Source organism: Trichomycterus rosablanca, chromosome 19 (assembly GCF_030014385.1).
Source record: "Trichomycterus rosablanca isolate fTriRos1 chromosome 19, fTriRos1.hap1, whole genome shotgun sequence".
NCBI lineage: Eukaryota > Metazoa > Chordata > Actinopteri > Siluriformes > Trichomycteridae > Trichomycterus > Trichomycterus rosablanca.
The window spans coordinates 4040866-4056606 of record NC_086006.1 but is presented as its reverse complement, the minus strand read 5'-3'; the positions used below and the strand labels follow the sequence as shown (position 1 = coordinate 4056606).

The following is a 15741-nucleotide window of genomic DNA, read 5'->3' as shown; positions in this document are numbered from 1 at the left end:
TCCACTGCAACTCTTCAACACATAAATAATTGATTGCTGAAGAGCTGAGGGTGCTTTTGTCTGGACAGGCATGTGCGTCCTGGTTCCACACCCCTCTCTGGTTGCTGCTTCTTCTAATCCGATACAGGATGATGCACAGCAGAGTTCAGTCAGGCCTCGTCCCAAATCACTGATGTCTTTTAGAGTAAGTTTACCTCACAGAACATCCTGCACTTCTTCAAATTCAGTTTGTCCACTCCTTAATCTGGACAGATTTTACTCTCCTTGTGTGTTTTCACCTTTCTTGCTGTGTCTGGACTGACCACGTAAAGTCAAAACCCTAAGAAGTCCTTGTTTCTCCGGGCTGTTATTGGCTGGGTGGCTCTACCACCCCTTCAAAAGTCCGCTCCTCCTCCTTCTCCACCGTCCTCATCGCTCACTCCCTAATGCACTCTTGCACAAGACCTGGACTCTTAAAGAGCCTTTATTTTTTCCTTCATCCTTCTGGTTTGCTCCTGCCGTCCACTGCATGGTCTTCTTTGTTATCTCCGTCCTGAGCTAATTTATCACACATGGTTTGTGTAAACTCCAAATAAGGTAGCTGGAGTTGAGACCATTGAGCACCACTCCTAACAAACACTGCTGTCAGGAGTTATTTATTGCATCCATCCTCTCATATAAAATGTACTAGAAAACATACGGTTGTGATCTTCTGTCACTGAATACTGAACACTGTATGCTAAAAAACAAAGCACCCTATTGGGATTGTATGAAGTAAAGAGCGTTTATTATGTGTGTATCTGTGTTCCAGTACTGTTATCTGTTATCAGGACTAATACATAAATACAATTTTTATAAAGTAGGTGTACTAAAGTATAATAAAGTATGTGAACACCACATAATTTTGAGGTTGGGTTTTTTAGCCACACCTATTAATAACAGTTGTATACAATTCTACAATTATTACCTTAAACTTTTCAACCTTTCCTGTTCAAACATGACTGTGATCCTGTTCACAATGCACATGATTTGACAAGTTTGGTGTGGACAAACTCCAGTAGTAGCCAGGCCGTCTTGTCCAACATCTGTATCAGACCCCAGAAAAGCTCTTTTCACCTAATAGTTAAAAGTTAAAATAAATACACCTGTGTTATGTTAACACTACAGCCAGACATTAGGAATCAATGTTGAACCTTCACGAAGGAAATTCCCAGTCTGTCCTACCTTCCCTTAGACACCCCCTGTTGTGTCTTTAGAGCACCTGACCACGTTTCTGGTACTGCTAAGACCTCTGTGGCACCTGAGCGCCACACTTCATTAACTCTAAATGAGGGCAAGAAATAAATTCCAAAAGCTGTAGGGTGAAATCAAACCCTATATAACACAGATTCAAATTTCTCTATGGAAATCAGAATTAGGTGTCAGAATCATGTGTAAGGATCAAACTTAGGACATTGTGGTATGTGATGCAGCACCAACACTTCCAGTAACATCACTGTATAATTGAATACACCATGCCTCCAAATATTTTTCTGAGGTACTCATTAGGTCTCTGATTCATTTGAAGAAATGTCAAATATAAATTTATACAACCAGAAGCAGCTAAGTTGAGAAATCCATTAAATATTACAGTTTTGAGTTCGGGGGGAATTTATAGCGGTGTGTACATGTTATTGTAGGCTTAACTGTACTGTCTGTAAAGAACACGTATATACATTCCACCATCTGCTGCTTATTCATTTCACATCTGGCACAGGCTCAGAAAACTCATCCCGAGACTCACTAACGTTAGTGTGCGTCCTTTGTCTGCTGTCAGGGCTGCATGGAGCTGGAAACTTCTCCTGCAGACACATTTTCCTGAGATGATGCACAAGTTTGGTCGTTCAGGACATCAAGCAGAAGATTAACTGCGAAAAGGAGAAGAATGTGGAAAGAGGAAAAGTGTTTAAAATGAGTCCCACTGGCCCCGCTATACTAAAAAAGAGTGAGACGTATTAAAATGGCTCAGGGAAATATTGCCAAAAAGCTAATAATAGCTTAGCGCATGGCTGTGTTTAAAACTGGCATGGTTTCTAAACTTAGAGCCCACTGGCCCTTTCTTGTTCGTCTTCCCGCTCAGCCTGGAGTCATGTGCCAATCTGCATTAAAGTCACTCAGAACAGGCCAGTTAAACCATTAAAACATCTATATGTACAAACTCCGTCTCTGGAAAATTTGGGAGATTTTTTGTACAAAAGAGCAAATAAAAGATTTTTAATGTTTTCACTGACCAGCTTAAGTTTGCATTTTCTCCCAGTGTCTGAATGGGTTTCCTCCGGGAGCTCCGGTTTCCTCCCACAGTCCAAGGACATGCAAGTGAGGTGAATCGGAGATACTAAATTGTCCATGACTGTGACATTAAACTTGTGAACCGATGAATCTTGTGTAACCTGTAACTACCTGTCCTGTCATGACTGTAATCAAAGTGTGTAAAACATAACATTAAAATCCTAATAAATAAATAAATACTAATAAACCCCCATACCATGACTAACAATGGCTTTTGTACTAAAAAAGTTAAGTGGATTGAACATAAAAGACCTACAAAATTCATTACTTTTTGTATTTAAAAAATGATTAACTACATTATAAATAATTACAAAATAAAAACATTTGTTTAATCTCACAGGTTAAGGGCCATGTATTAACACAGCAGATTTGGAAATGGTCATTAATCATGATCAATAATGCAACAATTTCTTCATAAAATGATATTATCAGACTGTAGTCGGTGCTGAGAGAGAGTTTGTAGTTGAGGTTTGTCTGTGGCTTTGTTTTGACTCCTCCTTCTGGCATGATGAGGAATAACTCTCATTTATCTTCTTGATCAGAACAGTTACAGAGTGTAAAGTTGCTGACATTAGTATGAGACAGTAACCAATAAGACACAAATATTACGTTTTTTTTTGGTACTTTAAAGAAGTGGGTGTCACCACAGAGGATCATTCTGGTCCTCATACTTATATTTACACCAGAAGCCCTTCCTGGCACAGCGTGCCTTATTTTTATCTAGACTTTGGACCTAATGATGAGTTTCCTTCTTTTAAGTATCAGGTCAGTCTAACCTCATGTTAATTTCTGTCATTGTCTGAAGCTGTGTACAGTGTTCAGGTCAGCCGCGGGAGAAAATAGCGAGGAAGTCCTGCCTTCCTCCTGCCCTGCCTGTACCCTTTTTACCAGACATCATAGTTTATGAAAGACTGTTTCCTGTTCCAGCATTACTGCACAAAGCAATAATCATAATAATAATAATAATAAAGACATGAAGAAAAGCTCGGTTTAAAGAAACTCCAGTGTCCTGTACAGAGTCCTGACCTCAGCCCCACTAAACAGCTTTGGGATGAACTGGAACATCACTGGAGGCTTTGCTGACCAACATCAGGACATATTACAAAGCCTATATATACATGAGGGTTCTTTAAAAAGTTTCTGCACTTTATAAGCTCTGGTTGTTGTTTCTGGTTGAGCGTGTAGCCACTGATGCGCCGCTGCTTTCACATCATCATCACTTGAAAATCTTCTTCCCCTTAAAGCTTCTTTGAGCGTCCAAAAAGGTGGAAATCAGATGGAGCTAAATCCGGACTATAAGCTCTCTTAGTCTCTCAGACGCAACCGATTACTCCTCCTCTCACCCTCACCATTTCCAACCAAAATATAACCAAAATATATATACACATACAGTATGTGTGTGTGTGTGTGTGTGTGTGTGTGTGTGTGTGTGTGTACATTCGGGGTATGTATCTATTGTACTTTTCTATAACTGAAACCTGTTTACCCTCACATATTAGATTTGCACAGTGGTCTGAATTGGGTTTGAGTCTAAATTCTTGGCCAGTTCAAAACACAAATCATGCTTTTATTTATTTCCACTTACTGCTTTGTCCCAGTATAGGACACCCTACAAAAAACAGAGTATTTAATATTCAGCCACCAATGTTTGGTTAGTACATTCTTCTCAGCTCTGTGTTTACACGTGTAAACGTATGCATGCATGTGTGTGCTGTATGTAATATGATCTTAATATGAGTGCTGTAAACCTTCTACAGAGAACTAAAGCGCACATTTTACAGTCTCCTCTCATGCCATACTGGGATGGACATAGGAGGGAATATTCTGAGACAAAAACTTACAAATAAAAACATTAAAAGATTTGAGAAATAAGAATCTAAAAGTCAAGCAAGATGATAAAAACCTCAGTGAAGGAATCTCAACCCCACATCAACTGCAGAGAGCAAGCCTGTTACTGTTTCTGTCAGCTAATCCCCAAATCTCCTGTAATCAGGATGAGAGAGTGCACGCTGCCTGATCTAAAACAGTGACTATGTAAAGATGTCTGTACAAACTTAGAGCAGAAGGACTAAGAGACGAACAGGAGCAGCGTTTCTGTCTGTGTGGGAACAGAAAGTGAACAGAACAGGACGATACGTGAGGCCAAACAGTACTGATGAGTGACTGTTCCAGACACAGCCAGACAGTCTACTGAGCAAACATCATGGTGAGGCAACATGGATTACATTTTCTTATAGGGTATAATTTGGAATTTAACCTCAAGGAATTCTCCAGTGTGAGAGACCAGAGGAAGCGGGGCAGAGAGGAAAATCAAACAGGACTGTAATTAAAAAGTGCTCTGCCATGTGAATATAGTTTTGTTTTCTAAAGCTTCAGCAACTATTTTAACCTTTTACACACAGTACAATATTGTGATATTCTGTTATCAGTGAAAACGACAAATGTCCAGAATAGGAGCCAAAAGTCTGAGACCACTAGTGAAAATGCTTGTTTTTGCTTTTTCTTATTTAAATAATAAGTAAGAAGTTAAATCTTTAAAAATATTTTTATAGTGGGATATTCTGCTAGCACACCAGCGCCGAGATTCTGAACTCCTCGGTTCGAAACTCGCCATTGCCACCGGTCGGCTGGGCGCCATCTAGCGGGCATAATTGGCAGTGCCTGCAGGAAGGAATGACCGGAATATGTGGGCGGGGTCTTCAAACGCTGTGTAAGGACCTTGATTGGCCAGATAGAGGCGCCTGTGCAGAGTGCATGGGTGGAAAAGGGTTCCGTTAAGGACTGCGTGCGGGTCGGAGGAGGCGTGAGCAGCAATATACCCACCTCAACTGCAAGAAATTGGGGATCCCCAGCAGTGGAAGAGAAATTGACTACTCTAAATTGGGAGAAAATAGGAGTTGGGCCCCTGAGCATGGCCCTAAATCCTCAATTGCTTGCATTGTATTCAGTGCCATCTGTAATTTGCTTTGGATAATATGCTTTTGTCTGATAAATGCAGTAAATGTGAATGTTGCAAAGCAATTGCTGGCAGAAAAAAAATTCTATTACTGTAGAGACGTACACAGTAAGTAACCACTAGTTTTTTGGTGTTTGGGTGTCGCAGCGGTAAAACAAACTAGCCAATCAGAGCTGACATCTTAAACTCGCCAATTCAAATCTCAGCTCTGCTACCGACAGGTCAGGTACATATATGGACAATGACGCGGTGGGAATGCTGGAGGGGATTCCTCATAACTGCTGCAATTACGATCTCTGCTGGCTGATTGGTGATACGGATCCCCATTTGAACACGTGTTGGAAGGGATTTGTGTTAGTCACAGCTCTGCTCGGTCAGGAATGGTGGTCTGCAGCATTAGAAAGGGATTAGAAGCAAAATGTGATGGGGTAAAATGATACAACTAGGATTCAAGTATCCCCAAATATTTACAACGGGAGTCGGAGAAGTCCATTAAAGCATCTATAACTTAAGGTTTTTGTGGCTTTACACAATACTCTAATGTATGTTCTTTTAAACATTTAGGGTTTTAATATGCTGTAGGAATGAAGAGGATCACAGTTCAGTTCATTGCTTATTGTCTATTGTGTAGCTGTTCTTGCTTATTTCAGGTCATCCGGCAACTCTTTCTCATGACTGCTGAATCATATGATCTTCAGTATCTGTAGTGTTTGACCAGCACAGTGTAAATGTCTCACAAGGAACCAAACATTTTTAAGTGCAGAATATTTAAATGAATGAGATCATGTTAGGAAAACATAGTAGCATTGCAAGTAAAGTGGGTACTTAGGTGCCATATGGCTCCACGGTTCTGGGGACCTGCGTTCAGTCTTTTCCTCTGGTCAGTTGATATGTTCTTCAACATCTAAGTGACCCTGATCAGGATGAAACAGTTAATTATAAATAATGAATTGAAGAAACAGACTTTCTGAACTACTTTAAGGATCAATGAGAAGCACAGCATAAGAACCTAATAAGAACGTAGAAGAGCCGTGTCCAGGCTGCCAGATGAACCGCTCTGTTATTGGAACTGAACTAAGCATATTCAGTTCACTGAGGACAGACTGTTTATGGAACTGAAACAGAATGTTTTGCCTTTTTCTCTCGCTCACAGCCACTAACAGAACCTTTCTGTCAGTCGGCAACACTCAAAATGTGTTAGCAGCAATAACAGTTACATTTAGCTCAGTGCTTGAGCATAACGGCTGGTTTGTCTTTTTAGGAAGAAATGCTGAATGAGCAAAGATGGTTCTGAAACAGTTCTGCCACTAACGCTGACAGAGAACGTCACTTAGTCCAAATACAGGCCTTGTTCATCTGTGTCGTGAACACATTGCTTTACAATGATCATAAATAAACAGAATGAATTTGTGTACTGTAACACATATAGTGCTAAAATTTCACTGAAGGGCGTCACACACTAACACTTCACTTACTCTTGGGGGCAATTAATGACAGACAGACAGACAGATAGACAGACAGACATACAGTACATAAATAGATCACTTTAATAATCCCAAAGGGAAAGTCTAGTATTACAACAGCTCAGGGTACATTAGAAAAAAAATTAAGTAAGTAAAGGGCTTAAGGTAAAAATAGCCTATACTAACTTTTACATGTTTTACATGTTTTTTATTATTATTATTATTGTTATTATTATTGGTAGTAGTAGTAGCAGCAGTAATAGTAGTAGTAGTTGTAGTAGTATTAGATTGTACAAAACTGACAGGATTACCCTGGACAGGGCACCAGACATTGCAGGGCTTCAGACACTCAAACCAACTCCTGTCCCCACATAAGTGACCTAGCCGAAGTCCAGACGTAAACCCCATCAAAGCTTTGTTGAGAAATGTGACAATGGCAGTTTACAAAAGCTCACTATCAAATCTGATGGAACTTGTGCAGATCTGCCATAAAGAATAAAAAAGAAAAAGAAAAAGTTTTAGACACATCTTAAGAATAATTTAGGCAAACAGGATGCACCTGACTGCAATTTGGAGTGTCACAGCAAAAAAGTCAACACTGATTGTGTAAACAAGGGGGCAGTTTGTTTTTTCAAGGGTAACATGTGATCCACAGAATCGAAGTTGGAAATTAGCAATTGTAGGAATGTTTGCAGAATAATAATTAAACCCTTATCATTGCAGGGTCCTGCATGGGCAGCAGCAATGGATCGACTTCTTTGTGTGTGATCCCAAACTCTTGGGAGCCAGATGCCTACAGTCAAAGTCCTCATCCACGAGGATCCGGATCTGGGCCCCGGTCCAGACGAGGATGCCTCAGAGGTGTCTGTCTCTGGAGATGATTCAGACTCTGGGAGCGTGCTTTCGGATGACTCGATCCTTCCTGACTACAAACTGGAGGATAAAACGGCAGGGACGGCCAAAACTCTGTATCAGGCCTGTGCTAGGAATGAGATCGTGTCCCTGCGCAGAGTGCTGGATGCGGGTGTCACACAGGAAGACGTCATGGAGCTGGACGTCAACGGACGGGTAGGAAAATGGGTGTTTGGGATTATAATGACATATATAAGAAAATGGCAGAAGATAATGGGTGCTGCCCATTATATTGCATTCACAGGAACTTAAGAACACCTTTAATATTATAAAACACAGCTGCCAGACTATTTTATATGCTGCCATCAACTGATGAAAAATAATAGACATGCAGTCTGTACACTGCTGTCCTGCATTTTTTAATATTGGAACAGTACTTGTACTATAAACCACTGCACACTGAGATGGTCTTTTTTTCATCTTATATGAGCTTGTGTCCAGTGAATTGTGAGGCATTTCAGAATTTTGTCAGTATTTATAGCCTGTGTTGCTATAAGAAGCAGGTCTATTTTGCAGTGCCTTTAAAGGATCAGAGGTCACAGGCATTGATAATCAATGCTCCTTTTTAACCAAAACATGACAAAAATCAATGAAGTTAATCATTTGAAACGATTAGCATGAATACATTCTAAATTTCTTGATAAAACAAGTAATGGTAGGAGTGCAGACATACTCACTCTGTATCAAATTCAGCTTTCATCATGGAATCAAGAAAAAAAAAATTTAATACAGATAATAGTGTAGTCTTCACGTCACATTTTGAATGATTTTAATGATGGATAAAATTAAGCTTCTCTATCCTTTATTTCTTTGACAGAACGGCCTTATGGTGGCAGTTTCTAAAGGCTTTGTAGACATTGTGTACTCACTGAACCAGTGTCCATTTCTGGAAATAAATCACCGTGATAATGATGGAAACACAGCACTCATGATTGCAGCACAAGCTGGTAAGATATTTTAGTTGTTTAACATGCGTAAGACAAAATAGAATGCAGACTAATCAACTAATCATCTCAAATCACTGCCCTGCATCTCTACAGGTTTTGTGACCATCCTGACCTACATTCTGAACTACTTTTCTGGTGTGGACATCGAACTCAGGGACCATCGTGGCTTTACTGCTCTTATTAAGGCAGCCATACAAGGCAATAATGACTGTGTGGCCTCGTTACTTATGGCAGGTAAAAAAATGTTCATTCACTTATTTTCACTTCATCAAGTGGGGCACAGATCAGGAAAACGTAATGAACAGGGTACCCAGTTATTGCAGAGCAACACATAGTCAATACTCAATCTCCAATTGCCATTCTTAATTAATAATACACAGACATATGGATTACATAGTACACATGTACATGCAAACTAAAAATAACAAGACTAAGATTAAATTTAATGCTGAGTTACACAGATGAAAACAATATTTAAGAAGCTGAAAACCAAGCTAGAGCTAAATGTTTTTTAAAGAGCATTGTGAGGGATTCTAGATGAGTGGTGTGAATAAATTAATAAATAAATAATTAATAAATAAATAATTATGTTCAGTCATAGGGATTGTGGCATTTACCCTACAGAGTGATGCAGTGAAGTGGTGACGCCAACACAGGCAGGTTTAAAAGTCAGATCTAAGGACAATTCTGATCCATTGGCTAATCTAGGAGTCCTTACAACAGAGAGCACTGGATTAAGCATGTGTGGACTTATTAGGACTTATTTAAAGTCTCACTGGATAGCAGTCAGTCCTATTTATTGTTGGCTCAATAAAGGCAGCACAGGCCATTATTTACACATATACAGGTGTATGTGATGTAGCCTACATTGTAAATACAACATAATTTCATAATTTTATATTATAGTGCTCTTTTTCTGTTCTTTAATTTTTTTACATATAATTTTCATAGTTATTAAATGTAATGTGAAAATGTATAAGCTATAAAAGATTAGTGTTAAAATACCACATGTTAGTATTATTACTACTAAGGAAGTTAATCACATATAGATTTTTTTATTGAAATTGTTTTTCTGCTCCATTCCAATGTTTTCCTTCTTATAATTACAAGCTCCTCTGCTCGGTTTGTTAACTTTCCTTTCTAATTATCGTGTTGGCATGTTTCAACCACACCCATTGCTAACAGCAATATCAAAACAATTCTATAATGGCAACTTTGTTGGAAACATTTTGGGATATAAACTTTCCTGTTCCAGCTAGACTGTTCACAAATCAAGGTCCTCCAGTGGAACTCCAGTGGCCTGCACAGAGCTCTGACCTCAACCCCAATACACATCTTTGGGCTGAATTGTGAGCCAGGTCCTCTTGTCTAATATTAGTGCATGACCTGCACTAATGGTCATTTGATTAAATAGACACAAGATCCCACAGACACCTTTTCAGAAAAATGGATGTAGTGCCAACTCTGTGTTAATGCCCATCGTTTTGAGAGAAGTTAAACAAGCTCATGATCAGGTGTCCACGTACTTTTGGCCATACAGCGTATGTTGATCATTTTCACTACAATTTAAAGTGAAATATCATTGACAATAATAAGAACATTTAAATGAGTTGGTTCCTTCAGAGGCCACATGAGGGAGCAATAATATTGTTTTAATGCTACACTGGATGATTTTGTGATCACTTCCCCTAACGCAAGATACATTTTGTGATTGTTCCTGCTCAATCCCATTACATCATTAGTGCACTATTAATTGTATTACTGTTGTCATATCAAATGTTTATAAGTTCAGTTATAAGTTCGAGAACAGAAAAGCGTCTCCAGAACTGCAACTGATAAACATTAAAATGTCCTTTAATATATGATTTGAAATATAAACTATAGCTGGCCTATACTTTAATATACCTTTAATATATTATTTATACAGAGCCCGTTACCTGGTGTTACCTGGTAAAAACCCATCTTTATATAAGTTAGATTGGCGGCGGCCTGTTCTGGGTAGGTTGCTGCATTTTGCCAAGTGATTTCGGAAAGTGAGATAAAGCCGTGAAACTAGAATAGAACAGAATAATAGAATAGAATTAATATTTTTTGTGTGTTTCATATATAAATGACCAGATCAAATCATTTTGCGGTTCAACAGTTTACAGACTATTTAATTTTAGCAGGAATGACTTTCTTCTGTGCAATAGGTCCTGGGTTCGATCCCCAGGTGGGGTGGTCCGGGTCCTTTCTGTGTGGAGTTTGCATGTTCATCCCGTGTCTGCGTGGGTTTCCTCCGGGTGCTCCGGTTTCCTCGCACAGTCCGAAGACGTGCAAGTGAGGTGAATTGGGGATACAAAATTGTCCATGACTGTGTTCGATATAAACTTGTGAACTGATGAATCTTGTGTAATGAGTAACTACCAATCCTGTCATGAATGTAACCAAAAGTGTAAAATTCTAATAAACAAACAACTTCTGTGCAATGCAACCAAAACAGCGATGTTAATTGCAAAAATGCTAATGCCTAACATTGTGCCTTTTCACACACAGTTTTTCATAGGCCAAACTTTCCCAGATGTGTTAGCAAGATCTGAGAATTGGGTTATAACAGTAATTAAATTTTGAGGAAAATTTACCAACAGTGGCAAGACAAAGGTTCCATCCAGTGTTATTCTCTTTTACATGTTACTACTGGGTAATCACTGTAAAATGTTACAGACTTTAGGGCTATTTAAAATTTTCTAAACTGCTTTACACCTCACTAAAGTTTTATAAGCTTAATTTTATTCCTATTCCTCTTAATCTTAGGTGCGGACATTAATACAGTGGATTCCACACGAGGGAAGGATGTAAACGAATGGGCACTAAAGACAGGACACTTTGAAACTTTTAACAGACTCAGGCTGCTGATGAGCCGACCTCGAGCAGAACAATTCTGTGAAAGCTACATACCAGAATGGCCTGAACTTAAGCAGTTGGTGGACAAAGCTACATCCCCAAGAAGTGCGGGGCAAAAGGTTGCCCATTGCTTCAAGTCTACATTCACTGTATCCTTTCCAAAAGACCCTCAGGACAATGGTGTTCTGGATCACATGGTGCGCATGACTACGAGCGTCCACAGTCCCCTGGTGGTCACCGGCTGTAGCCCGCTGTGTCTAGGTAGTCCACCAGAAATTGGCAGAAGGCAGCTGGCAGTACCCGAACTGATGCAGCAGAAATCAAGCAAAGAGCTTGAAAGAGGTGTGATGCGCCACAGCAATGGCTCTATTTCATCAGCCACACCCACCCTCACCTCAACCTCATCAGCATCTCTGGCCTCGTGTTGTTCGGACCCAGAGCGTAGCGGCAGCATGCTTTCTTTGGCCTCCAGCAGCATGCGTAGGTTTGTTCCACGCAGCATGGCACGTCGCAACAGTATCTTCCCCACTGGTTGTATAACCAATATCAAAGTGACCAAGTCTGCTGATTCAACGCCCAAAAAAGAGAAGAAAAGGAAGATGACGAAAGGATACCTGGAGCCGCCTGTGTGGAAGTACAAGGAGGCAAAACTGGAGAAGAAAAAAGAGAAGAAGCGACTGGAGAAGGAGAAGGCAGATTCAGAAAAGTCAGACAAAGAAGCTAAAAGGAAGTCCAAAAATTTGTGAAAACCTAAAAAATGGACAGGAAGGACCTCAGACATTTGCATAACAATATTTTCAGAAAGTCCATGAGAATTTTTCTACACACAAAGTGGATCAGACATGGTTTCCCAAAAGACAGAGGGCACAAGGCAAGGATTAACCCTAGACGTGGCACCAGTTCATTACAAGACAGTTACCAGAGCGAGGATTAAACCTGTGTCAATATAGCTGTTTGGCTCCAATCCAATCCAAAATCTGGGGTACTACCATGCTGCCGATGTTTATTTGGATCATGCATAAAGAACTGGCACCAGTAGCACTATTTAGAAGCAGCTGTTGGCCTTATTTAATTGTTGTTCTAACACTAAACACAAAAAATATTTGGCAGCATTCGTCATTCGCCAAATCTTCAGAGAGGCAGCGTTCATTTGGGATCAAGCTAGTTGTAAAACAACCTTCAGAAATGTCCCAATGTCTGGCTTTGCTGTGTAGGACGAGAAAATATTACAGTGTTGAAAGTCATCACACAGAGAGAAAAACTACAAATCATCATGTTTGTACACAGATTCGTGTATATCATTACAGTCCTGGGATTTCCATGGTTTCTGCAAATATTTTTTAATGTGACTGATTGACACCTACCTGTTTGTCCAAAAAAAGGTCATAAAGAAAACAATAAGTGTCACTTTATGCTGAAAGAGAATTTGTCTGAAAAGTTAGATTTAATCCAAAAACCACCAAAGATCAGATCTGCAATCATAGATCTTACTGGAAAGCATGTGTCACTGTCTACAGTCAAGCAAGCTTCACATTACTATCAGCTGGACAATAAAAAGCAAGACCCGAGGCTTCCTTCTTTCATTGGGTATCTTTAAAGCATCTTTTCATTTGTATGATGCCCTATAGTACAATGTGATGTGCTTCCAAATCCAGTTGAGTCCCTGAGCAATACCCAACTGTGGCCCAACTTAACCCACACTTGCTTGCCGGGTATTCAGTCCTAAGTGTAAGTCGCTTTGGATAAAATGTAAATGTAAACCAATGGATCGTCACCCAAATGGTCAATAAAGGTGTTCGGGTTTTAGCTCATACAACCAGGTAGGCATTAATAAATTAATTTACAAGATCAGTTTTTTTTTGTTAATCTATACACTTTATGATTTACCAGAATCACCAGTGTTGACCTCATAGACCAAGTAAATTCAAATTACATTATCTTATCTTAAGTGACATTCAGACTTTTACATAGACACAAAGCCTCACACTGATTAACAGACTTGGATTTGTGAATGATTCATATACTATTGTACCTCATTTTACTGTGCAGTGCTGGTGCATTATTTTTACCCCTATGTTGTTAATCCCTGTGATCACTGTCTACAGCAAAGCAAAACTTTAAGATAAGCATTGAAAATAGACAACCTCGTGGTCCGCTGACCACATGCTTTTGGACATCTAATAATGTTTAAAGAAGTAAGACAATATATCAGATGCTGAACCTTAAAACTGCTGACAAAACAAATGAGCAGTCTGTGATGGTCACAAGGAAAAATAGAAATGATGAAATATCTTAAATGATTCATGATGCGAGTAAAAGTAATAAATACTGATCTGATAATCATTCTCTCTCGTGTCTCACTGATGTGAGCAGTTCCAGCTGGGCTTCCCATACTTTCACAGATTACAAGTCCTGGGAAAGAAAGGACTCCCACTAAAATTATTCCATTTTAAATGTCTCTTACTCGATTACAGAAACACTTTGTGCAGAATATAGAAGTGTAAGATAACAGTCATGTTATAGGCATGTTTTTTTCTTCTCCAGTGTCTGTAGATAATGAGTTTTTCTTGCATCTTGTGCAACAGAACAGTGCGGATTTATCTAATGTGCAGCATGTGCTTTCGGAATCAACAATTTTTTTAAATATTCAAAAAATTAGACTGTGTTGCTTTTAGAAAGCATTTTGCTTATCCAAAATTTAAGATATGATATGCGTAATCCTTGGCTTACGTAGAACATCGTGACTATCCCTGGAAGAACCCTGGCTCCTGGTTATGCGAGATGTTGGGAAGCTGCTCCTAATCAGGATTTTTCCTCAGGCCAATCCAGTCCTGTCTCTTAAGTCTGCTTCATGTTTATGTTTGTTGGAGGAGGCTTTAGAAAGCCATGCGAAGCTCACTGCGGAGAGTTTGGAGCATTCGTGGTTTATCAGAGCTGTAGTAGATAATAAGCTTTCATCATACAGTGAAGCAGGGCTATCGTTTTAACGTGAGACAGGATAATCCTGGTTGTGTCGGACAACAGTACAGTACATAGTCTCCTTTATATTGCATTGCTTATATTTTCATTAGTCATTAATTCATGTTTGTAAGCATGTTTTAAGCATTTAATAAAGTTGCAGCATTTATTCCACTGTTTTATTGCTCAAATACAGAAATAAGACGTCCAAATTATCCCAAAGGTGTTCAAGTCATTAGAGTTCATTTATATCCAGCTCATTAAACGTCTTTATTGACTTTGCTGTTTCCAAGACACAGTGATGCCAGAACAGGAAAGGGCCTTCCACAAACTGCTGCTGCATAATTGAAAGCACATTATTACAGTATTATATTTTGCTATTTCAGCTATGTCAGGATAGCTGTACTTTTGGGGCTTAGGGCAGGCATACCCTGTACAGGGTGCAATCCATTGCATAACTTTGGAGGAACAGGCTTTGTTTTCATATTCCTCCACCATTTGTGCCAGCACCTTGAACAGACAGTTCGGCAAGAAGATTCCTCCATTTGAGTACTGTAAAAAGGTGAATTGTCTGATTTAAATTGCCCCGTGATTGGTGAGTAATTAGATAAGTGTGTGATGCTTTGTAAATTGTCTCTATGTGTGGGTGAGTGAATGGGTAAGAGTGTAATGCCAAACAATTGAGGTCTTCTCCTAGGTGTATTCCTGGACTTGTGCCCAATGAGTTCTGGTGACACCAGGACCAAGGTGACACTTATCAGGATGAAATTGTTACTAAGGATAAATGAATACATGTAAAAATGACACTGAGATGTGTTTGTCCAAATATTATGATGGACATGTCTGAGCCAATATTACAACTGACATTAAAATCCAGGTGGGTTTAACGGGTTCACAAACTCTTTTCCAGCCAAGCCACTGTAGCTAAGCTGTTCATAAGAACAGATCTGATCTACACCAGTGCTCTCCAGCCACAGACTTAAAGACTGGAGTGAAATGAAAGGCTTGTGAGCGACAGGAAAACAGCAATGAGAGGCCGCATTCCAGCACAGCTGCCCCAGCGGGCCACACAATGAGGGGTGGGAACTCCACTGCACCGCTCTGGATATTTAACAAATCCTTCATCTGAAGTCTGGGATCAATTCGGGTCTGGTTTTATCAAGATGGGATCGGATTTGAGGAAGGAGAGTGTTTTGGTGGAGAGTAAACCTTGAAGAGAGAGAGAGAGAGAGAGAGAGAGAGAGAGAGGCTTGAAACTGTGTGAAACTGCAGATCCGTTCAGTCGCTGCTTTCAGTTCATCAGTGCTCAGATTGA

General features: G+C 39.6%; 1 protein-coding gene across 1 annotated transcript; it reads left to right on the top strand.

The window, feature by feature from the left end:
- The first annotated feature begins 7515 nt into the window (after positions 1–7515).
- On the top strand, positions 7516–12214 carry ankrd33aa (ankyrin repeat domain 33Aa). Its single transcript, XM_063016011.1, has 4 exons — positions 7516–7794; positions 8456–8585; positions 8679–8819; positions 11379–12214. Exons 1-4 carry the CDS (start codon positions 7516–7518, stop codon positions 12212–12214), a joined length of 1386 nt encoding a protein of 461 aa, XP_062872081.1.
- The last annotated feature ends 3527 nt before the right edge of the window (positions 12215–15741 follow it).